At 50.0% G+C, this 25,031-nt stretch overlaps 1 protein-coding gene across 1 annotated transcript in view; it reads right to left on the bottom strand.

Moving 5' to 3' along the window:
• The window catches only part of DOC2B (double C2 domain beta), a gene marked incomplete at its 5' end in the record, with an annotated part of 30,709 nt that extends 5,678 nt beyond the window's left edge, over positions 1-25,031 (bottom strand). Inside the window, 6 exons of the mRNA XM_006925184.3 lie at positions 8,349-8,506; positions 11,260-11,386; positions 11,565-11,674; positions 14,010-14,084; positions 17,119-17,198; positions 24,902-25,031. Coding sequence (XP_006925246.1) covers positions 8,349-8,506; positions 11,260-11,386; positions 11,565-11,674; positions 14,010-14,084; positions 17,119-17,198; positions 24,902-25,031 — 680 coding nt within the window. The remainder of the gene's footprint in view (positions 1-8,348; positions 8,507-11,259; positions 11,387-11,564; positions 11,675-14,009; positions 14,085-17,118; positions 17,199-24,901) is intronic.

The raw sequence follows: 25,031 nt of genomic DNA, 5'->3' as shown, positions 1-25,031 counted from the left end.
TATTACAAGCAAATGGCATCTAGAGAAAAATGGGGATGTAGCAGTACTTATATCAGACAAAATAGATTTCAAGATAAAAAAGGTAACAGGAGACAAAAATGGACATTTTATAATGATAAAGGGGATAATTCATCGAGAAGACATAACACTTATCAATATATATACACCCAAATTGGTGCATATATATTGCACCAAAGAACATAAAGCAATTACTAACAGACCTAAAGGCAGAAACTGAAAAAATTACAATTATAGTAGGGGACTTGAATATCTCACTCACAGCAATTAATAGATCATCCATACAGAAAGTCAGTAAGAAAATATCACATTAAATGGCACATTAGACCAACTGGACTTGATATTTATAGAATTTTGCATCCCCCAATGACAGAATACACATCATTTTCAAGTGCAAACAAAACATTCTCGAGGATAGACCACATGTTGGGACATAAAACTAGTCAATAAATTTATGAATGAAATAATACCAAGCATGTTTTCCAATCAATACTATGAAACGAAATTAATTACAAGGAGAAATCTGGAGAACCCACAAATGTGTGGAGATTAAACAACATGCTACTGAACAACTATTGGGTCAAAGACTAAATAAGAGGTCACAGATACAAAGAGACAAATGCAAATGAAAATACGACATACCAAAATTTTTGGGATGCAGCAAAAGCAGTAGTAAGAGAGAATTTTATAGCTTATGGGCATACCTTAAGAAACAAGAAAAATGCCAAATAAACAATCTAACATTATATCTTAAAGAACTAGAAAAATAAGAACAAATGAAGCCTAAAGTCAACTAAGGAAGGAAATAAAAACCAAAGCAGAAATAAATGAAATAGAGAACAAAAAGACAATAGAAAAAAATTAATGAAACAAAGACTTGGTTCTTTGAAAAGACAAACCTCCGGCTAAACTCATTAAGGAGAAGAGAGAAGACTCAAAATCAGAAATGAAAGAGAAGTTAAATGGACACCATAAAAATACAAAGTATTACACAAGAATACTGTGGAATGCTATATGCCACCACATTCGATAACTTAGAAGAAATGGGCAAATTCTTAGAAGTATACAACCTTCCTAAACTTAATAATGAAGAGGTAGAAAACCTAAATAGATTGATCACTAGTAAAGAATTGAAACAGTAATAAAAATCCTCCCCCAAAAGTCCAAGACCAGATGGCTTCATCGGTGAATTTTACCAAACATTCAAAGAAGATATAATACCCATCTTTCTCAACTTCTTCCAAAAAATTGAAGAAGAGAGAATACTTTCCAACTCATTTTACAAGGCCAATATTACCCTGATACAAAAACCAGGCAAGGACAATACATAAAAAGAAAATTACACGCCAATATCACTGATGGTCATAAATGCAAAAATTCTAAATGGAATATTAGCAAATTGAATACAACAATACATTAAAAGGATCATACATTATGATCAAGTGGGGTTCATTACAGGGATGCAAGAGATGGGTCAACATCTGCAAATCAACTTGATATACTACATTAACAAAATAAAATATAAAAATCATATGATCATATCAATAGATTCAGCAAAAGCATTTAATAAGATATAATATCTGCTTATGATAAAAACCCTAAATAAAATGGGTATAGAAGAAAAGTACCTCAATATAATAAAGGCCATATATGACAAACTCTCAGCTAACATCATACTCAATGGTGAAAAATGAAAACTTTTCCTCTAAGATCAGGAACAAGACAAGGACGCCCACTCTTACTGCTGTTATTCACTGGAAGTCCTAGCCAGAGTAATTAGGCAAGAAAAAAGTAAAAGGCATCCAAATTGGGAATAAAGTAGAAATTTCATTATTTTCAGATGGCATGATTCTACATATAGATAGTCCTAAAGACCCCACCAAAACACTATTAGAAATAATAAATACAGTAAAGTTACAGGATATAAAATCAATATATAAAAATCTGTTGCATTCCTCCATACTGACACTAAAATATTAGAAAGAGAAATGAAAACAAACACATTTATAATTGCAATGAAAAGAATAAAATACCTAAGAATAAGCTTAACAAAGGAGGTGAAGGACCTGTATACGAAAAAGCACAAGACTTTGTTAAAAGAAATTAAAGACATAAAGAAATGAAAGATAGTCTGTGTTCATGGATTGAATTAACATTGTTACAGTGATCACATACCTAAAGCAATATTACAATTTAATGTAATCTCTATCAAAATCCCAATGGCATCTTCCACAAAATAGAAGAAAAAAATCCTCAAATTTGTATGAAACCACAAAAGATCCCAAATAGGCAAAGCAATCATAAGAAAAAAGAATAAAGCCAGCAGTATTATACTTCCTGACTTTAACCCATGCTATAAAGCTACAGTAATCAAAATGGCATGGTAGTGGCAGAAAAACAGACATGCAGACTACTGGAACAGAATTGAGAGCTCAGATGTAAACCCACACATATATGGGCAACTAATTTTTGACCAAGGAGTCAAAAACATGCAATGGAGAAAGGCAAGTCTCTTCATTTCATTAAATGGTATTGGGGAAAACTGGAAAGCCACATGGAAAAGAATGAAACTATACTATCTGATACCATACACAAAAGTTAACTCGAAATGGATTAAGGACCTGAATATAAGATCTGAAACACTAAAATGCATAGAAGAAAACACACATACTAAACTTATGGACTTTGGTCTCACGGGGTTTTGTAAACTTGACCCCAAGGACAAGGGTAGTAAAAACAAAAAAAAAATGAATGGGACTACATCAAAGTAAAAAGCTTCTGTATAGCAAAAGAAACCAGCAAAACAAAAATGTAACAAATTGAATGGGAGAAGATATTTGCAAATGACACCTCTGATAGGCTAATATCCAAAATGTTCAAAGAACTCGCACAACTCAAAAACAAACAAAAAACAATCCAATTAAATGACACCTCTGATAAGAGGCTAATATCCAAAATGTTTAAAGAACTCGCACAACTCATAAACAAACAAAAAACAATCCAATGAAAAAATGACAGCGGGCCTGAATAGACACTTTTCCAAGGAAGACATATAGATATATGAAAAAAGGCTCAACATCACTAGCTAAGGGAAATGCAAATCAAAACCACAATGAGATACCATCACACACCCCTTAGAAAGGCTATTAATAAGATGAAAAAAAACAACAACACAAAAAACGTATTGGAGAGGATGTAGAGAAAAGGGAACGTTTGTACACTGCTGGTAGGAATGTGAATTGGTGCAGCCACTTTGGAGAACAGTGTTGAGAATAGAGCTGCCATATGACCCAGAAATCCCTCTTCTGAGTGTCTGCCTGAAAAATTTGAAGACACTTATTCGTAAAGATATATGCACACCTGTGTTCATTGCAGCATTATTAACAATAGCCAAGGCATGGAAATAACCTAAGTGTCCCTTGACAGATGATTGGCTAAAGCAATGTGGTGTATACATACACACACACACACACACACACACATATGTGCGTGTGTGTGTGTGTGTGTGTATACACACACACACAATGGAATACTACTGAACTATTCAAGATGAAAAATTGTCATCTGCGACAACATAAATGAATGTTGAGAGTGTTATGCTAAGTGAGATAAGTCAGGTGGAAAAGGACAAGATTTCAATCATGTGGGATGTAAAACAAAAGGCAACAAATGAACAAACAAAACAAACTCATAGATATAGACAACAGAAGGGTGGTTACTAGAAGGGAAGCAGGGTGAGGGGAGGATGAAGAAGGTAAAAGGGGTCAAATACAAAGTGACAGAGGAGACTAGACTTTGAATGGTTCACACACAATACAGTATACAGATTCCATATTATAAAGTTGTACACCTGAAATTTATATAATGTTATTAACCAATGTTACTCCAATAAATGTAATAATAAAAAAATCCTTGCTAGTTTCAAAGGCAGAAAGTGGTATCTCACTGTTGCTTTACTTTGCATTTTTTATTTTCTTTGCTTGTGATTTTTATTACATAAATAATACTGATTCATTGCAGAAACACTAAAAAACGTATTGACAAAAGTTGGGGATGGGGGAGAGAAATGAAGGCATATGTTCACACAAAAACCTGGTCTTTAGCAGCTTTTTATAATCACCCAAAACTGGAAACAAACTACCTGCACTTCAGCTGGTGAACTGATTAAGAACCTGTGGTTTATCTATCTGTTCAGTGGATGGCTAATCAGCAAAAAGACTAAGCTACCAGCTCAGGCAGCCACGCGGCTGAATCTCCAATGCATTGTGCCACATGAAAGATGATAGATTCCGAAGATGATGCATTGTACTATGGCCTTGATGAGGAAGTCTGGAAAAGGCATAATAACTGTTGGGACAGAAAACAAGTCAGTGGTTGCCTGGGGCTGGGGGTACTTTCTGGGGTGAGAGAAGTATTCTATATTTTGGCTGTGGTTGTGGTAACAAGATTGAAAATGCCAGTCAAATTTCAAAAAGGGAGAAACTCACTGTGTTTAAATCATACCTCAATAAACTGGTGTTTTAGAACAAGTTGGGTGGTTCCCTTAAGCCCCTACCCAGATTCGGTGAGTTTCTTCAGCTCCTTACAAGCTTCCATATGCTTGTTGACCATTTTGCTGTTTATCGGTATTTTATTTTGACTTGTCCTTTGCCTGTTTTGTTTGGGTGTAAGAAGAAGGGACAAGGGAGCCCCACACAATGGGAGCTTCCCTTACCCTGCCTTCGGAAGCCCCATTAAGAAAAGCTGTTCCGGCATCCCCACACCCTCAGTGCTGCATGGTCGGTATCCACCTGGTGACCCCTCACCGGGCCACCAGGCCCCCACGGTGGCCACCAGCCTCAGGGCCTCCAGCCATAGACAGTTCCCCTAGGGATCATCCTCTGTTCTGCTTCTAGGCCAGGCCTTTGTACTGTCTCCTCTGCCTGGAGCACCCTTCCTGCCTCGCCTCACCATTCCAGGTGAACTTCCTCCGGAGGGCGACTTGCGTGGGTTGGGAGCACACCCTGGCAAAGCACCTGAGGCCTGCCCGGTGGCCTCTCTCCTTGCTATCAGGACCCTCTCCTGCCCTGGCCAGCAGGGGTCATGGAGCATCCTCAGCAATGTCACCTCTGACCCCTTCTGCACAGCGACTACTGCTCACCTAAGGCCCCTAGAAGAAACCAGAGGGCCAGAGAAGAAAAGAGTTGCCCAGGGAGGCACAGCAAGTTGCTTGAGTTTCCTGTTTCTCTAGGAGGAACATGAAGATAGTAATGGACATGACAGAGTTGGGTTATTGGAAGGGTTCGAGAGGCCTGGCACAGCTCTTGGCACACAATCACTCAGTACATGTTAGTGGTGATTATCATCATCGTGGGTACCCCCGTTTTTTTCCATCTCCGAAGAGCTGGATTTGGGGTCAATTTTCAGCCTGGGGAAACTGAGGCTCAAGTCACCTAGGGTGACTAAAGGCCTTGGCTCATCTAGCTTTGCCCCTCAGCACCTACCACCTGGCACTTCCCCAGCTAGCTCCCTTCTCAGGATCACAGGTGCCCTGCCAAAGGATGCAGCCGCAAGGGCACTCTGCTCACAATCTAACTTGTGCCTCTATTTCTCCTGCTTTTAGCAAGAAAGAGGCCCATGGTCCATGAAGGGGCCTTTCAGAGATAGGGAACCATGAGGAGGCCTTAGCAGCAGTCCCCACGTCTCACCTGGGGAATTTTAATCAAATGTGGGGGTTTCTAGGTTGATGTGGCCCTCGGGGAAGCGCCATATGGCTCTGATACAGGGAGGCACCCACAGATCTGCCGGTCTTTGAAAGGCCATGCTGACCTGGCCTGTGGCTGGGTGGCGAGACACTGCTGTAGCGGGCTGAGCAGCCTCCAAGCCTGGGTGTAGTGACATGTCCTGCCAGGGCCACCTCTGCCTGGCCGTGGGAAGTGGCTGGACTGTCTGTTGTACCAGATGAGATCCCGCTTTCTGGATAACCCCACAAAGGACCCTGGTGTTCCTGTCAACCTGGCAGATGATCACTGAACCTGAATTAAAAATTTCATACCGTTTTGGCTTCAGACTGTATTTCCTGCCATAAGAGAACTCTAGCGTCACAGGTGCAGATGAAGGCACTGTGCTCCCTCTCCAGCCCCTACCCCTTCCGCTCTCTCCAGAGACCGCCACTACAGTGAGATGCTCTGCAGGTTTAAGAAACAGCACCACCGCACCATGTACACGGTGCTGCAGGTTGCTTCTGGGCTGAGCATGTTTTGGATAGCTGTCCATGTTAATTCATCTAGTCCTATTTTATTCGTGTTAACTACATAGTATTCCATCCTATGGATATGCCACATTTTATTAATCTATTCTTTTGCTGATGAATGAATGCTTGGCTATTTCCAGTTTATTGCTATGACAAACAATGCTGCAATAAACAGCTTTCCACCCAGACATGGGTTTCTAGGATACAAATGTAGAAGGAAATAATGCAGCCATAGGGCACACAATTTCCCACTTTATTGGATTTTGCCGAATTTTCTCCAATGGTTATAGAGTATCCCGATTATTTTCTGAAGTGTTACAGTACTTGCCCTCACAGTGGTCTCTAATCCACTGGAAATCACTGTTTTGCTAATGGTCGACATCGGGGTCCAGTTCATTGCGGTTTTTTTTTTTTTTTTTAATGCGGAAAATGAGTAATCCCTAGCCATTTGCAGGAACCTGCCTTCTCCCAATGATCCTGGTCACCTTCTCATTACATCTGGGCACTGCTCCTGGGGACTGGTGGTATTGGATTAAAAAAAAAATAACAGCTATACTGAGATATGCTTCCCATGCTGTACAACAGACCCTTTTAAAGTACACAGATGAATAGTTTTTAGTGTATTCACAGAGTTATACAACCGCCACCACAATCCATTTATAACATTTGTTTCACCCCTGAAAAGGATCCAATACTCATCAGCAGTCACTCCCCATTTCCCCGTAAGCTCCCTCAGCCCCTGGCAACTACTACTATGCTTTCTGTCTCTATGAATTTGCCTATTCTGGACAGTTCATATAATTCATGGAATCAAACAAGGTGTGGCCTCTTTCACTTAGCATAATATTTTCAAGGTTCCTACATGCTGTAGCATGAATCAGTATTTTGCCCCTTTCTATGGCTGAATAATATTCCATCGCACGGATAGCCCACATTTTGTCTATCCATTCATTGTTTGATGGACACTTAGGTTGTTTCTGCCTTTTGTCTATTGTGAATATTGCTTCTATGAACATTCATGTATAAGTTTTTGTGTGGACATGTTTTCAGTTTGGGTAAACACCTAGGAGTGGAATTGCTGGGTCATGTGGTAACTCCATGTTTAGCCATTTGAGTAACTGCCAGACCCTTTTCCAAAGTATCTGCACCATTTTTGTCATCTGATTCTAAAAGTAACAGAAATATGACAGTGGCCAGTAGAAATGGTGGCCCTAGAATTGTGCCATGGGGCAGCACTGGCTTCCCTGTGGTGTCAAGATGTCCTCGTGGCCTCTGTCACCCAGGTCTCCTCACTGTCCCTCAGGCCAGGCCCACTCGTGCTTCTGTATCTCAACTCCTCTGTCCCTCTGACTAAAGAGGCACACCTCCTTTCTGCTGAGCCAAATCCTCTCCAAGCCCCACCCTTCAAGAGAGTCTCACTGTGAATGCAGGCTAATATCCATCTTTTGTTTGTGGAGGGCCCGAAGTACCGATGGTGGTCACTGTGACATCTGCTTTATCTCTATCCGAAGGGCTACCAGGGATCCTGCCCCTCAGAGCTAGGATCACAGCCTATCCTGGGACAGGTTTATGACTTGGGGCCCCGGCCATCTTGCATGGCCCCTGAGTTACTGTCTCTCCCCAGTGCCGCCATGAGCCCCTGCTGGCAGGGCTGGGTGGACCCTTATCTGCACCTATGACACCAGCACAGGGGTGGGCACATGTGGGCAGGACTAAGTCCTGGCAGAGCTCTTACACTGGATTTCCCAGGCTCTTGGCACAGGCCTTTCCCCTCCTGCCCCCTCCTGCAACTTGCTCATAGCCCGTCCTGGGCCCTGTGCTTGCGAGGAGGCCTAAATGGGGCATTGGGGCATAACTGCTCTCTATCTGTGAGACCTGAGAAGCCACTGAGCTTCTATGGGCCTCAGTTTCCTCACGTGTGAAATGGGGCTGGCTAGACTTAACCCACGGAGTCGCCAAAGGAGCACAGAAGAGAATGCGGTCTGTGGACACAGGCCTCCCTCAGTGCTCACTTCACTAACAACTGATCTCATCACACGGAACTCCCTTCTCCTGAGGTGAGTGGGGAAGGAGGTGGCCGACCTGGCCGCTCACTCACGTTTTCACGTAGGGGTCCGAGTAGCCATTGGCGTCCATGGCAGCCAGGTGTGCACAGCGCACGATGCCGACCAGCAGGCCCTGCTTCTGCGAGCTGTACTTGAGGGAGATGAGGATGCGGCCCCGCTCCTCCAGGGACTTGTCTTCTGTCTTGTCCACCTGTGGGGAGGGAAGTTACTGGGCCGTCCTCACCTGTTCCCATCCTCATCCTCAGCCATGGGCCACCGAGGCTGTTGATGGGCCCAGGACAAGTGGAGCCTGTGGATGACGAGGGGTCACCCTGGCTCCAGCTCCCCTGAAGATTTTCCTGGAGCCTCTCAGGGTCCAAGGGGCAGCCTCCTTGGGGAGAACACGCGAGACAGAGCTTTGACACATTCCCAACCTCAGGGGAAGCTGGAAGGCAGATGGGGGCCACCTAGGCTCCTCTCATGCCCCCCTCTGGGAAACAGACCTCTCCTCTAGGCCTCACGTCTGGCCTCCCCACCCCAGCTACCTGACGCTTCTCCATTCCTCACCCTCTTCAGATCACCCATTTCCACATTCTGGCTGCTGCTCACGAGGACCCCTCTCCTTTACCCTCTGTCCACCCAGACACATCCAGCTGGAGCCCATGATCCCCAAGGGCCCCTTCTTAGGCCTCTCAGCCAGGCTCCTCTCACAGGAAGGCTCAGCCATGTCCCTTCACGCATGACTGCCCTATTGCTGAAGTGATGCCCCACATGGCCTTGTGGAGGCAGGGCCCACACCTACACCTACCTGGAGATGCAGCTACTGTAAAGTGAGGGAAGGACCACCTTCCCCAACTCCCACACCCAGAACAGACATGGCTACTTGATCACAGCATTCGTCCAGAGCTGAAATGCAGCCTCAGCATCTCTCAACACAGAGCTCAGGCAGCCACCACCAACATAGCAGACTAGGTATGTGAGAGTTAACTGTCTGCCACTCTGGCCTAGGGCTTCACTAAACCATGGCTCTTGTGCTAGTTTGTGTCATGTGCGGAAATTAAACAATACAAATGAGCAGGGATATTTTCAGCTGTTTTTTTAGGGGGTATATTGTACTCCAAGTTGTTTCATGTGAAGAGCGTTAAGCTGGGCATTGTTCAGTATTTACTGAGAACAAATAAGTTCTCAGACTATGTAAATCTAAAATGTACCATCAAAATGTATCTTTACTGCCAGAGTAGTCAATTCCAAACTACACTCTTGTGCTTAACCTCTATCCCCGAAACCAGATCAATGAGCTCCTCGCAAATCCAGGCAAAACTCAGAAACACTCCGATCATGCACAGCACACCCACTCACCCATCCGCATGCACAAACACGCTCACACACGCATTCCGCACACTCAAATGAGCCCACACATGCATACTTGTTCACACGCAGATACATGTTTACACACATACACAATGCTCTCACACACAATTCACACACATACACATGCACGCTCACACCTCCGCACAGTTGCTTGTTTATGCCAGGGATCAAAACTCAGGAATACAACTATAGTAGGAGTTGATGTTGCCTATAAATGACATAGATCATTTGGAAAAACTGGGTTACCTGTGGTTAGTGACTAATAATAAACTAAAAAAGGTCATATCCATCACACAAATGTCTATGAGTGGGAGAGAACATGACAAGAGAATAAAATTTGATCAAGTTATGCAAGAAGACAGAGCTGGGATTCTGGCAGGGAGCTCCGGCCTTAGGCTGACTTGTTCCCAGGGCTTGACCCAGGCCAGGCTGCTCTGAGCATTTGTCCCAGGGCCCAGACCCCACCAGGAGATGCGCACATGGGGTACAGCCACTGGGTTCTGTCTTCTTGAGCTGTCCCCTTACCCAAGCCTCTGGGGGAAAAATGTCCCAGGAAGGGGACTGTACTCTGAACACTGGGCTGCCAGAGGGTCAAGGTTTCTTGAGACCCAGGGCCTCCTGGCCAAATGCTCTAAGACTTTCTGAACTAGGTGAAGGCAAGGCCTCCAACAGGGGAGAGAGAGATGAGAGACAAGTGGACCGAGACTGGGAGAGCTCAGCTGCGCAGACAGCCAGGGGGAAAAAATCAGTTTCGACATCATTTTCAAATAATTGCAATTTCTAGGAAAGAATTATTTTCTGTCTCTGCTGGGTATCTCACAGGCACTTCATGCCTAACATGTTCCAGTTGAGCTACTGGATCCCCAGCTGCTCCTCTCAAGGTCCTCCATGTCACGGTTAATGACCTTTACCCTTGCAGGCACTTGGGCCCCCATGCCTGGGGAAATGGATCTGCCAGCACACTCATCCAGGACCCAGCACTTCTGCTCTGCCGCTGCCCCTGCCCAGGCCTGAGTCATGCTCATTTCCTCCTCACTGCTCTCCCCACCCTCACCCTCCTCTCTTTCCCATTCTGAGCCCAGAGAGCCTGTTAAAATGTAATCAAATGCCCTAGCCCTGCCTAGCACCCTCCCATAGCTCATCTCACTCAGGGTAAAGAACTGAGACCTTCCCACTTCTCCATCCCCCGACCTCTGCTCTCACCCCTTCTCCTCTTTCCCCAAGTTTGCTCAGTGGGCTTCTTGCCTGTGCCGCCAACAGGCTGGGCACTTTTTACACAGGGTTCTGCACCCGCTGTTCCCTCTGCCTGAAATACTCCTGCGTGCCTAGTGAGTCCTTCACTGAGCTTCCATCAACCCCTCTCATGCTTTCTTTCTTGGCCTTGATCACTGTCTAACACATGATCTGTTTGGGTGGCTTATCCTGTTTTGGGTCTATCTCCTGCTCAAGCTCCATGTGGGCAGGGATTTTTGTCTGTCTCCCAGCACCTGCAACTGTACCAGGCACATAGTAGGTGATTAATAAATGCTGCTGGCCCTGAGCGCATGGCAGGGAGGGCCCAAGATGGCCTGCAGAACCCTGTGGCCCACTCACTGGCAGCTGCTTCTCCAGGCAGATGCTGAATGTCTTGGTGTGGTTGGGTTTCAGCTTCTTCAGGGGCACTCGCGTCTCCCCGATGAACTCGTTGTGGCGAAATTTGTCCTCATCACACACGGAGATCCTGGAGGGCAAGGGCATGGCCAGCTCTTCAGACACACTGGGTGCTCCAAAGTCAGTGGGGATTTGCAAGCAGTGGGTAGGGAGTGGGTAGGGAGTGGGTAGGCAGGGCCGGCCCCTGTGGATAAGGCTGGGGTGGGAGTCGGTAGGGGAGGAGGCTGCGGCCCAGAGCCCTCACCCACCGCAGGGTTTTTCGGATCATGTCTTCATCTGTGATCCCATAGTAAGTGAGGGTCTCATTCCATGTGGGGTTCAGAGTGTTTCGGAGAGTTTTTGTTCTGAGCTTATTTGCCTGCAGAGAGCAACAAACAATCCTGTGAGCGGTAGGCAGACTAATGGCCCCCAAAGATGCCCACACCCTCAGCCCCCTCAACCTGTGACTATGTTCTCGCACGTGGCAAAGGGGAATTATGATTGTAATCAACTGACTTTAAAACAGGGAGATTATCTAGAGGACCTGGGTGGGCCCTGTGTAATTGCAGGGTCCTTAAAAGTGGTAGAAATAGGCAGGAGAGGAGAGTCAGAGGGAGATGTGATGAGGGAAGATGGTCAAGAGAGGCAATGTTGTCGGCTTTGAAGACGGAGGAAGGAGTGGCCTCTAGAAGCTGGAAAGGGATGGGACATGGCTTCTCCCTTAGAGCCTGCAGAAGGGACCGCAGCCCTGTGACACTTGGTTTTAGCCCAGTGCAACCTATGTTGGACCTCTAACCTGCAGAACTAGAAGAAATTTATGTTGTCGTAAGCCACTAAGTGGGTGGTAAAATTTGCTCCTGCAGTCCTAGGAAACTAAAACAGGAGGAGCCCCGATTCCAGGCCCTTGGTGTGCGTGGTGGGGGGTGGAGGGGGTCCTCCAGGGGGCTGGGCTGCTGGGAAGCCTAGCTGTGGGACTGAATTCTCTCCCTCACACCTCCTTGCCCTTGCACAGGCTGTCCCCTCTGCCTAGAATGCCACTTCTCCTGTGGGGTGGCCTGTCCAAGCTGCCATGTTGCCTCCACTCCTCCCTCTGTGCTTCCACTGAACTGGCTTCTTACACGCCTTACCTGTCTGGCCCCCTTCAGACTCTGAGCCCTGTGTCTGAGTCCCTGAGACGTCTGCCACACCTGGCCCAGGCTGAGGTCAGATAGGCCTGGGTTCAAATCCCAGCTCCACCACTTATATAAGCTCTGTGGAGCTCAGTGAGATTTTTATCCTCTGTGTCAGGTCCCCCACTGTAAGAAGGGCATAATAATACCTCTTTTTCGGCATTGCTTTCAGGAACCTTCTTCACCAGGAGATTTTCTTTGTAAAACACTGCTCTATGCAGGAAATCCTATGGGGGTTCCCACAACTCAGCCTCCAGGTCTCGCCCATTCTAGGTCCCAGGAATCTAAGGACTAGAGTCAGTGAGCCCCCAGATTGGGCACAGTCCCCTGGTTACAGGGCCTTCAGCCCTCATAGCCCTGGGAGTCCCAGCTGCAGCATGAGGAGGTGGAGGCCTGGAGTGGGGCACTCACTACCTCGGGTCTGCTGCCTTCTGGGTGGCTCTCCTGGAAGGTGGTGAGCCTCAGCCCTGTACACTGGTCTAGAGGGTTTAGGCCTCAGAGTCATCTCAGGCCCCAGCCACCTGTGGCTTCACAGCCAGGGGCAGGACTGCCTAGTTGGCCCGGAAGAGTCCTAACAGTGGCCAGGGAGGCCCTCCTCCTAGCGGGGCACACCCATTCCTGATTTTTCCTCCCTCTCAGGCTACTTGAGGGCCAGGAAGGAATTCTCCAACTCTTGGCTCTGGAGAAAGAGGCCAGGACAAGGACACCAGCCACTGGACTCTGCTGCTCATGCTCCTGTGTCCTGTGTCTCATGTCCCTCTGCTTTACCCCTGGTCTCCACCTGGAAGCAAAGCTGCTGGTCTCTAGTCGAGTCCCCCCTGGCATGGGGTCTGCACAACGCACCCCCCTGCCCGAGACGTAGAGCAAGACCCAATTCTGAAAGATGAGGTGACCTTCCCTCTCGTGAAATTAAAAATGAACTGTTAAACTTATATAGAGAAGTCTAACCAAGTTTTGATCTTTCAGTGCTGAGGGCGACCTTGATGCTTTTGTTTCATAGCAAAGTTCTGCTAAAAAAATTTTTCTCCGCTTTCCTAGATGTACCATGTGCTTGGGCTGCCTGTTGGGTCATCTAGAATGGGAACAAAGGTTCTGTGCTCAAAAAACAAAGGTTCTGTGCCTACTCCATCCTCCTTGCGGAACACTACAGAGTAGCCCATCAACACATTAAAGGCTCTGGTAAGTCCTGCAGAAAAGAAACCTGTTTAACAATGTTTTCCGATGTTATTTGACTACAGAACCCTTTTTTTACACATACTATTAATCTCCAGCTAAGACTGCTTCTCATAAAATGCTGTCCTGGGAATGCTCTGGAAGGTTTCCCCAACTCAGCAGGCAGGTGGTGCTGACTTGAGGTTCCTGAGAGGTCTGGAGGGTGTGGGCTGACTGGGTGCTCTGGGTGAAGGTGAACGGCTAGAGTCCCCATCTTGCTTGGGCTTTGAGGGGGTATGGGAGCTATGGGCCACCCTGGGTGCCCCAAGCCCAGTCTGGGCCTCTGCTGCAGTGGACAGAGCTGGTAGGCAGGCCTAGGGCAGACCCCCTCACCTTACTGGCTCCAGGCAGCAGGTGCAGCTTGACGTAGGGGTCCGCCAGCCCGTTGTGGTCCATTGGCTTCAGGCCCTGAGCAGAGAACAGCAAAAGGTGCGAACTGAGGTTTGGGGACAAAGAGCAGCCAAGGCCTCCAGGCACCTGGGGCAGGAGGCATCCCTTGTCCCCAGGGCTGCCTGGCTGGGTCCATTCATGACCCTCTTCACAGAAGCCCCCTGGCCCCACACTCTGAGAGTGGGGAAGTGAGGACGGTTCAGTGCTTGTGTAATCTCCCCTCCAAATGTCCTGGCCCAGGGCAGGTGTGGGGCATCTTTATCAGAGCAGCCTTTCCCTTTCTATTCTCCTTGTCGTGGAGGACAGGTGACTCACCTTTCTCTGAGTGGGGCCCTCATTATCCTGCTTTGGTTAGTTAGGCACTTCCTTCTTCCTGATTCCCCTCCCCTACTCTCCAAACATGAGACTTCTCTCACTGACCCTAAATCCACATGACCCTCTGTCTACTCACCCACACGCTTCCCTTTGTGTCTGTGGGAAAATGTTCTATGTCCTGGAAACCAGGCTCATTTTCTCTCTGGATGTGCCATGGCTCCCCGCCTGAGGCCACACAGCTGGCTGGCCACAGAGGGTCCTTCCACAAGATGGCAGCCCTCACTCACTCTGAACAATCAGTCAAGTGTGCACAGCCGGGAAACCAGTGGAACCATGAACGGACAGGGTCTAGCTGACCTCATACCTAGTCTTGTTTTCTGAAAATTCTATTTTTTTCTACAGGGATGTAGGGAGGCAGCTGTGGCGTGTGTGGGCAGAGCTGGCAACCTCATGACATCATCCAGAGATGAACTGCAGGTTGGCTGCTCATAACCAGGCCCCACTCCAAAGGGAGCTGAGACTCTTCTCCTGCCCCACCCCCACCTGGATTTAAAGGAGCGCCCAAGTAGGGGCTTCAAACCTCTCTCTGCTCTACATCCCTGACATGCCAGGTTTCAGAGCCAGGCTGGCCTGGGTTCAGACGTCAGCTTCTGGATTCATTAGTTAGGTATGGGAGTGGGTTCCTTTGCCTCTTGACCCTCAGCTTTATGATCTATAAAAAAAGAGTTAATAGTCCCTGCTTGCCAGGGTTGGAGTGGGAGTTGAGGATGTAAGGCTGATGAAGGGCCTGGATAGCGGGGTGTTTGCTCCCCATCCCTGACATGCCAGGCCCCCAGGAAGATGCCAGAGGACTGGGTGGGGGCCGAGGTGGGGTATCTGAGCTCTGCCCCGCTCCATGGGGCTGGCTCTGGGATGAGGGTTGGCTTGGAGGCCTTGCGTGTGCCACAGCAATGAGGTGGCCCTTCCGAACACAAGTCCCTCATCCTGGCCTCTCACCTGCCGAGGACTGGCGGTCTGCCAGTTGAGTTCCCGCATGTCCATGTGAATGTGGGTGGGGTGGACACTTGCCACCTGGCACTGTCCTCCAGGACAGTGTTAGGTACTGAGCCCTTAATCACATAATACTCACAACCATCATACAGGTGGGGATGATTAACCCTATTTTACAGAGGAAGAAATTGAGGTTTCTCTGCTTACCCAAGAGGAGAGTGGCCAAGCTAGGATCCAGCTGGCTTCCTCCTAGAGTCTCCTGAGGGGCTTTGCCTATCAGCCCTGCCTCAGCCTCCTCAACCCTTGGGGCTCCTCCCCACACTCTAGCCCAGAGCCCTAACTCCTTCCATGCCTGTGCTACCCTCACCCCTGCAGAACTGGATCTAAGCAGAGAATGATCTAGAGAGCTGGGGAGCTGCCATGGCTCATGGCCCTACCATCCCCCACCTCCGATGCCTTGAGCGACACCCCCCAAGGAACACACACATACATGTGCATATACAGGTATCCACAGAGACCTGTGCACGCACACACACGTACATACCCCAGGTCACCCGCACAGCCCCTCTGGGGCCCAGGTAGGAAAAGTAGGGCACACGGCACAGGAGGGCACAGTGTCTGGGATGGGGAGGAGAAAGGATGGCTCTGGCCAGAGTGGCCTGGCAGCCAGTGCCCTTTCTCAGTCCCCAAACCTGGACAACCTGTATAAAGCTTGGTGGAGGGAGAGGGGAAGGGATCTGTTTGGGTTTTGCAGCCTGTCCTCACCTTGGCATAGTTGGGGGTCACCAGATTTTCAGCTCTGTACCTAAAGACAGGTCTGGAGCCCTTACCAGGTCAGGCTGGGCATGCCCTGCATCACCACCCGAGCAGCTCCCAGAGGACAAGGCAGGGGCCAGGATGGAGTGTGCGGGCCTCTAGGGGCCCAATGTGACACTACTCACCCCTGCTATGGCAGTCCAGGTGTGGTGGCACAAGTAGGGCGGGACACAGCTGTGGCAGTAGCAGGCAGCCCGGCCCTCTGGGTGGGAAGAGTCACGGGCAAGGTGGGAGGGAGGGGCAGAGAAGCTCACAGGTTGCGGGCTAGAGCGGGGTCTGGGCCCAGGGAGCTGGGCTGGAAGCTCCTGGCTCTGAGCTGGGCCCAGGCCCTTCCACGACTCTACTGGGAGGTTCTACTAGGCTGCACTGCAGCCCTTACCTTCCGAGAGAACATCAACTTTGGCACCTTCATCCCAGAAGGAGTGATATGTGAGGGGACGAAGGGAATAACTTGGCTGAGAATACAGAGCTGACACATGCCAGCCAGAGGGGCAGAGCCACCCACGGCCCCAACCCAGAGAGCAGGATGCAGACCCTGGTTCTAAAAGATTAATCCCCTGCTTGGAGTAGCCTCAGCATCCAGAGTGGGACAGTGGTGCCTGCTCACTCTTCCCTCCGTCAACAGCCCCTCCCCAGCTCTGGTGGGTCTGTCCCCTGAAAGTCCCATGCAGGCCTTCATCCTCTCATTTTCCTCCTCTTTCTTTGTTCTGCTTCTTTCCCAAATGCCTGTCTCTGAGACTTTTTAGGGCAGCAAAGATGACTGAGGTAGGAATTGAGGTAAGAGTCCCCTCCCCGCCCTGCACTCACAGCACAGATACCACCAAGCCTGGATGAAAAACAGATGGGGAGGACTAGCCTTATGACCTCAGCCCCTCCTCCAGGGAGCACATACGGCCTGGGCCTGAGAACAGTGGGAACCCAAGGGGCCTACCTTGGCCTTGCTGATGGTGCAGTGGAGGGCATTGTTCTCCTGGTCGTAGAGGAGGCTGAAGTCCAGCGTGCCCAGGGCGGCTGCGGACAAAGGACTGCTCAGGTCATGCATCAGCTGCATGGTGGAAAAGTGTCACCCACCCCTGTGAGGTCAGATGAGGTACCAGTGCCTATGGTGACTGCCACCAACTGGACACCTACTACATACCAATCTCTCCATCCAGCCTCCCAGTCCTGCCAACCCTGGGAAGTGAGCAGTATTCTTCCCACTTTCCAGATGAAGAGCTGAGGCTCAGAGAGGCCAGGTCAGTCACCCCCAGTCACTGTGAGCGGAGGCCCAAGAATCAAACCCAGGTGGTCGGCCCCACAGCCCCAGGCCCCTAACCCCTGAGCTGTGGTGCCTGGCCCGTAGCTGGTCCAGTGTGGTGCTCATGTGTACTGGGCATTCAGCTAAAAGAGTTCCTGTTCTACCCTCTTTGTGCGACTGCCAGTCTGGGCTCCAGCCTTAGTTTCCCTCAACCGTTAAATGTCACAAAGATTGTATGAGAAGGCAGCGGAGACAAGGCTTTGCAAGGCTGCAGGTCCTGGTTGGGCTGATTAGCTGATCCACTCTCCCACTTCCCAGCAATACTCAGGGTGCAGCTACCTGGTCTCTCTGGTCCCTTGGGGGCCTGGGAGGCTTCAAGGAGCCAGCTGGGTCCTCATGGTGCTACCCCAAGCCTCTTAAAGGCAGCAGGCGATTCCCAAGGGCTGGGCAGAGAGTGCAGCAATAATTGGGTGCAGCTGCCACTTTCGGGGGCAATCACACATGGCAGCTGTGTCCTATCATGTTGACGTGGCTCCTGGCATGAAGGCGGGAGTTATGGTGCAGGCAGACCTCAGGGACAAGTCTCTGGACAGCAAGGCGCACATTCACAGGATGTCTTTAGAAGCCCAGATCCTGCTTGCAGGCTGCTGGGCTGGTTAACTGGCATCTCAGTCATTGATTCCTTACCAAACATTTACAATATGCCAGACTCTAGGGATGAAGATAATGAGGCAGGGTTCTTGCCCCAAGGAAAGCACAGCTTAATGGGAAGAACAGATGAAAAGAATTTGCCACAACAGTTTAGTGGGCCAGGAGCAATGGGGAATAACTGGCCTTGATGTGAACTGGGGCCATCAGAGAAGGCTTCCTGGAGGAGGAAGCCTTTAGCTACAAAGGATGAGTAGGTGTTGGCCAGTGTCCAGCAGGGCTGGGGAAGGGGCATTCCAACCACAAGCCAACCAGAGGGTGGGAGACTGAGTGGCTGCAGTGATGCTGGGGGAGGGCAGGGCTCTTTTCCTTAGGCCAGGGGCACCCAACATAGGTCTAGATCAAACCACGGCCCCCTGGCCAAGTCCGGCCACACCCATCCATTGACATCTGAATCACAGATGCTTTTGCACTATAATAATGGTAGAGCTCAGTAGATGCCACGGGGACCACATGACCCACAGATCCTTGGGCTCACACAGGGGCCCAGGCCTAGCAAAGTTTTGGGTTTGAAGAGAAATGGGCAAATTAAGGACCGTGCATGTGGGGCTGCCCTTTATTTTGAGGCGCTAGTGGTGAGTCATGCAAGTTTTGCTCCCTAGTATCTAACATAGGGTAAGACACACAGCTCAGCATCTCTGTCCTTGACTGGTGGCACATGCGAGGAGCGAAACCTGCCCTCTGACATCTGACCCCTGGTTCAAATCCTGGATCTGCATTTCCTTGCTGCATGACCTTAGGCAGCTTCTCTTCAGTTTCCTCATCTGCAAGATGGAGATGCAATAGTGTCCACCTCACAGCATTATGCTTTAACACAGCACATGGGCTATGGAAAGTACTCAGTAGATAATTATAGAAGGAGCAGATCCGTTTAGGTGACTTTTCTAGATAACTGTACTTGCCCCTCTGAGACGCCTTCTGGAATGAACTTGTTTCAAACTGGATCACCCCCCGCCCAGGCTTTGTGAGTGGAATATACAACTGGTCACTTACACTTTTCTGCATAACCTGAGCTGTTGCTATGATGATTACTGTTCTTTGCCCAGACACGGAAAGGGGTGTGAGATGATTCCTCTACCGAGTGACCCCAGGTGGCCACTCTCTTTGAGGTTTTTCTCATTTTTCTGCCTCCTGTGTTGCCATCGGTTTCAAACTCCTGTTAGAGCATTTGCATCTGGTAGCCCAAATAACTCTCCCTCCTATTCAATAGTTACTTGTTTCTTCTATGAAACCACGTTTTAGAATTGTGCCCAAACTAAGAGTCAATAGGCCTTGAGTGGAGGGCAAAAAACTTTTTCCTGAGTAGACTGTGTGCCTTTATGCTAACTATATCTGGCCTTTTGCTGCCTGCATCCTAGCTCCCATCTATGCAGGTGGGCAGGTGAGGGTGCTGTAAGTGAGGTATACATTACCATGTCTCTAACAACTAACGCAGCAGTGGGCCTGACATTCTTCAGGTCCATGCTTTTGTAATAATATTCTCCAAAGCTTTTCACTTTCTTTATACGACAGTCAATCAGTCTGCTGCTCAGTTCAGGCCTTTTTCCTCCCAGACATTAGCCTACCAAGGGCAGAGACCAAGCCGCTGCCACGCCTGGGACACCAGCAAAGAGCAGATGTTCAGTCCACTTGGCTGGTCCGTTCAAACCAACTCCTTCTCCAGCTGCTCTTTGGTGTAATGCACACATGTCAAAATGCACACTCCACGATCTCTGCCTGTTTCCCAGTCCCAGAGAAAGACAAGCTAGTGAGATGGAGGGGCCACCTGCTCTCCACTGGGAAAGAGCTCCAGGAGGAGAGAGGAGCCCCTTCCACTGGCTCTACAGGCGTCCCTGTTTAAGGAGAGCCCCATGCTGCTCAGCGGAACCGACACCTTTTATCATTTCCCAGGAAGAAATAGCACGCCTAGTGCTGCCCCAGGATGAGACTCATGAATTCTTTGAACTCCAATAAGAGTTTTTTAAGAAGCAATAGTTTATAAATAGAAGCCCAGTTACCATTTTTAGAGACCTCCCAGTGGTGGAGCTCTCTAAGGGAGCTTATAGTCCAAAGTCTTCATTTCCCATTCAGAGAAATGAAGCTCTGAGAGGGGAAGTGACCTGATCAGGGTGGCATAGCAGAGCTGGTCACAGAATCTAGACCTCTTCATTTCTATCCTGATAGTTCCCGCCTTAAAGCCTAGTGGCTTCCAATGTTTTCTGTCTGCTATTTAGTTTAGCTGAAATCTCAGGAGGATGCCATGGAGAAAAAAGAGAAAAGTAGAGTTGCTCTTGGGGACTAGGAAGGGCTCAGCTGTGCCCTAGAAGGGCCTCTGAGTTGGAAACGCACCCTGGGATCGAGGTGCGGGTGAGGAGGGCCTTTAGGTCGGTGAAAGTGCTTGTCTGTGTAAGCTGCAGGGTCCTGCCCTTGAGCCACTCAAATCACATGTCCTGCCTAAAATTTATATCCTTGGAAAAATAATGAGGGTTGGTCACTAATGGGCCTCTGAGAGTTGTCACTGCTTGTTGATAATTATAGAGCTTTAATGGGGCTAATTCAGAGAAAATCAAGCTCAAGCCCCTGTCGGTTCCTCTAAGGCTGAACATCCCTCTGCTCTGCTAATGGAGACTGACGGCATCATTTTGACCTTGGTTTGCACTTGGACTTTCCTCACCCGTACACCCTTGGGAATTGGAAATCAGCCCTAGGTTTTTGTTTGTTTGTTTGTTTGTTTTTTGAAGAAAAATGTCAGCCTCTCGAATAGTTTTTAATAACTATGGCAGGAACCACAGAAAATGATCAAGCCTGAGTTGAAAGCATTTTGTAGTTAGGGAAACTGAGGCACTGAGCTGGGCACTGCAGGGGGTACCAAGAGGAATGAGCCATATATCCCTGCTTCCCAGGAGCTCAGAGGCAGAGGGTTCGGATTTTTATAAATCTATTCATCCCCCTGCTTTAAATTGTCCAAAGGTTCTCTGCTGCCTTCTGGACTCAGTTCAACCTTCTTGGTGTGGCATTCAAGACCCCCTGTGATATGACCACTTTGGCCTCATCATTGGTCTTTTCCCTTGCTTCAGCCACTTGACCTTATTGTGCCTTTGCTGAGCTGTGTTTCCTACACCTCTCTACCTGTGCACACAGTAGACCCTCTGCCAGGAGCACCTCCCTTCCTACTTCCATTGTACCAGTCTGCTTCCTCCCTCCCCCTCTCTGTGGGTAAACTCTGTGCAAACCAGTGCTTCCACTGGGTTCCTGCCTCCCTGTCTTCACTGTTGGGCTCTTTGTACATTTTGATTTCTGTGAACTCCTTGTTGTCAGAGATTGTGTCTCGGGCATTCTTGAATCTCTGTGCCCAGAATAGTGCCTAATGCAGAGTTGGTCTTGTAAAGTTGAGTGCATAAAAATATGGTGTGGGCAAAACATCGCTGGGCTCAAAGGAAGGTGAATCACTGCCAGTGGGGCCAGGGAAATGGCCCCAGCTGAGGGACTTTGGGGCAAGCCTAACAGTGATTTCTCCACTCCATCCTTGCTCCAGGTCTCCATGGCATCTGTCCTGCCCCAGCTCAGGCTGAATCCTACAGGGCAGGTGTAAGCATGGGCATGTGATGCAATTCTGGCCAATGAGGCAGAAGGACAGGTCCCCTGGAGACTCGGGGAGAGGTTTCCTTGCTCTTAAACTGAGACATGGGAAAGGAAACTGATCCTTATCCTTGTTAGAATCTTATTGTTACATGTGATGCCTGGACCTGCAGCAGCCACCTTGGACTGTGAGAGAGGTCAGCCTTTTTACACATTTATTCATCCCCCTGCTTTAAATTGTTCAAAGGTTCTCCATTGCCTCCTAGACTCAGTTCAATCTCTCTGGTGTGGCATTCAAGGTCCTCTGTGATAATGACCATTTTTGCCTCATCACTGAGGATAAGAGCATGGCCAAGTGGAAAGACAACCATCATCACTGATGTTGCTGATACGTTGCATAAATCTACCCCTGTGACACCTACCTCAACAGTCCCAGTGTTTAAGGCACTTTGAGTTTTCTGTTATTTGCAGCCCAAGGCATTCTAGCCATTACTGCTTTGAAGAATGGGTTTCCTCAGGTGGAGAGTGGGTGGGCAGGGGAGTGGCACAGGCAGAGGGTGGGCCACCGGGCCTGCCTAGAGGGAAGCAAGCCATGGAGTCCAGCTTAGCCAAGCTGCACTGTGGACCACTGGGAGGGGAGGAAATATGGCGGGGGTCACTTCTAACTCGGACGTTGACTGCGTTTTCTTCCCAGCATCACTCCTCTATTAGATCAGTTTAGAACATGTCAATTTTGTGCTTGTGCCTTGAGGTAACTTAATAAGGATGAGCTTTAAAGAGAAGGAAGAAAAGGTTGAATAAATAAACAGCACTTCACTCACAGCCTTGGACAACAGAGCAACCGCCCTAATTTCTTTTTGTTAGCAGAGAGATAATCCATTAATTAGGGCAGCAAATAGCATAACCCTTGCTAAAGCCATAATGAACCATCTGGCTTGAATCATTTAGGCTTATTCTAGGGATCTGGTTGTCAGAGCTGAGAGGGTGGTATGGCCTGGGGTACTGGGTGAAAAGAAGTTCTGCCCCAGAACCTGGTCCCCCTATGGGCAGGACCCAAGATTTCTGTGTTCTCATGCCTGGGATATTTGCTCAGCCACCGATGGATCCAAGTCCAGGGCAGGCTGCCTCCTGAAGGAGGTGAGGGGCCCTGACTCAGCCACACTCCTTTCTTCTTAGTTCTTTGCAGCAGAGTGCCCTGGTGATAGGGGTGTGGCCAGCCCACAGTTCAGGCTGGCAAGGCTGTGTCTAGGACTGTCTTGTACTGCTGACCCTAAGTGAGTCTGTCCCCTCCTAGGACATGTGAGCTCCCTGAGTCCAGGGCCCCAGCTCTGTTCCCTCTCTGCTGCTAGGACAGCGCTCTGTAAAGGACTTCTGAGTTGATAGACTGGAAATGTGGCAGCTGGCTTGAGTTTTGGATTTTCTGGACCCTTCCTTGCCTGTGAGTTCAGGGACAGCCAAAAGAAACAATCAAATTTCTCATCTCTTTGCTGTATGTCATCCAGAGGGTCCTTGGTGGCACTTAGAGTGTTGCCTGAAGCTCTGGCGGAAACCCTGCCCTGCCCCTCACTCCCTTGGCATAGCAGAAAAGATGCTGGAAATGGGAACGAGTTCCCCACCCCTTCTTCTGGAGGTGGCTTTGAATTCAAGGCATTCAAAAGGGTGACAGGTCCCAGTTAGGACCTGCCCAGAGGCACAGCAAGTGAGGGGGTGCCCTTTTCCCGGGGTACCAGGAACTGAAGGTGAGGAAGATCCAGGGCACACGCCTGAGGCCAATAAACTCTCCCGACCGGATTTCCTCAAGCTGGCAGGAAAGTGGAGGGAGAGGACTGTTCCCTACCCCCAAGCCCAGGGGGCAGGGCCTCAATATGCCAGCCTCTGGCCACAGGGCTGTGGTCCAGGCTCACAGAAAGTGCATAGCTGGCAGTTTCCCCACAAAGACAGGGCTCTGACCCACCTTGGCTGATAGGCCTCCTCTGGCTCACTCCTCCTAGGTCTCCCTAGGTAGGCTATGAGAAGTCTGACGCCCCCTTCCCCCACCCCAGTAGTGCTGATAACCTCCACCCTAGGCTTCCAGAGGCACATCTTATGCTGGGGGAAACTCCAGACCCCTGGCCTGCGGCCCTTGTGGGCACCCAAACCCCATGCAGCCACCTTCGCTGCGCTGCGTGGGGGGATGGGGCTGGGTTGGCTTTGGCGACACCCGCCAGTGACCCCTGCTCCAAAAGGTCCACATCCTGGGCAGGGCTGACGTTTGACTCTGGTTTTCCAGGCCTGAGAATGACGCTGCTGGGGCTACAGCTGGGCTGGGGGCCTTGAAAGCAGTGCTCCCATCTCCCCACCCCCATCCCGCACAAACCCATTCCGCACTGAGTAACGACCTGTTCAGCCTTCGTTTCCCACCCAGTCCCGGATCGGGCGGGGCAGAGACGAGAAAGGAGCGCCAGAAGCGCCCGCCGCGCGGGCCGAGGCCCGGGGGGGCTCCGGCGTTCGCCTACTCCCCGGGGCTCGGGGCTCAGCCCTAGGAGAAGGAAGCGCGGGCTGGGGGCCATTCCTGACCGAGAAAGCGGACGTAACAGGTGGGCGCAGGTCGGCGGCCTGGGCGAGAGCAGCGGCGGGGTCCACAGACCCGGGAGGAGGAACCGCCAAGGTTTTTCCAAAGGACGAGCGGCCCGCGCACCAGCAAAGCCGCAGCGCTCGGAGGGCCGCCGGGCCCACCTGGGAGGCCAGTCGGGCCCCAGCCTTGGGTCCTCTCCCCGCTGCCGCCCCAGTCCTACCCTCCGCCGCGGGGCCGGCCAGGAGCGGATTCCCGGGCAGGGAGCGACCGCGCGGCCGGCAGCAACTGGTGTCTCCCCGGGGCGCAGCTCCGCCCTTCCCAGGAACAAAAGCCGCCTCCCGCGCCGGAGCTCCCAGCGGCGGGCCGAGAGGGGGCGCGGCGTGGGCTCCGGGGAGCTGGACCCCAGAAATGGCACACCCCCAGGGGGCGCCCCTAAACTTCCCACCTCTCCAGTCCGGGCCGGGGGAGGTATCGAGATTGGGACCGCAGGACGCGCGGAGAGCGCATGGAACCGGCAAGGGGGCCGCGATCCGGCGTGGGGTGTGTGTAGAGGGACGACGAGGGACCGCAGGGGGAACGAGTAGCCAGTGAGGTCACGGAGCCTGCGAGGAGCCGAGCCAGGGGAGGGGGCGCGAAGTCGGTGAGCTGCAAACTTACTGCAGTCGTCCGACTCGTAGCCGTCGGCGTCCGGCTCCTCCTCGGGCGGCTTTGCGGGCGGCCGCGCTGGACTGGGGCCGGGACTGGGGCCCGGGCTGGCACCGTAGGCTCCGAAGAGCTGGTCGACATC

Source organism: Pteropus alecto, unplaced genomic scaffold (assembly GCF_000325575.1).
Source record: "Pteropus alecto unplaced genomic scaffold, ASM32557v1 scaffold98, whole genome shotgun sequence".
Taxonomy (NCBI): domain Eukaryota; kingdom Metazoa; phylum Chordata; class Mammalia; order Chiroptera; family Pteropodidae; genus Pteropus; species Pteropus alecto.
The sequence above is the reverse complement of the archived record's forward strand: the minus strand, read 5'-3'. Positions and strand labels throughout refer to the sequence as shown.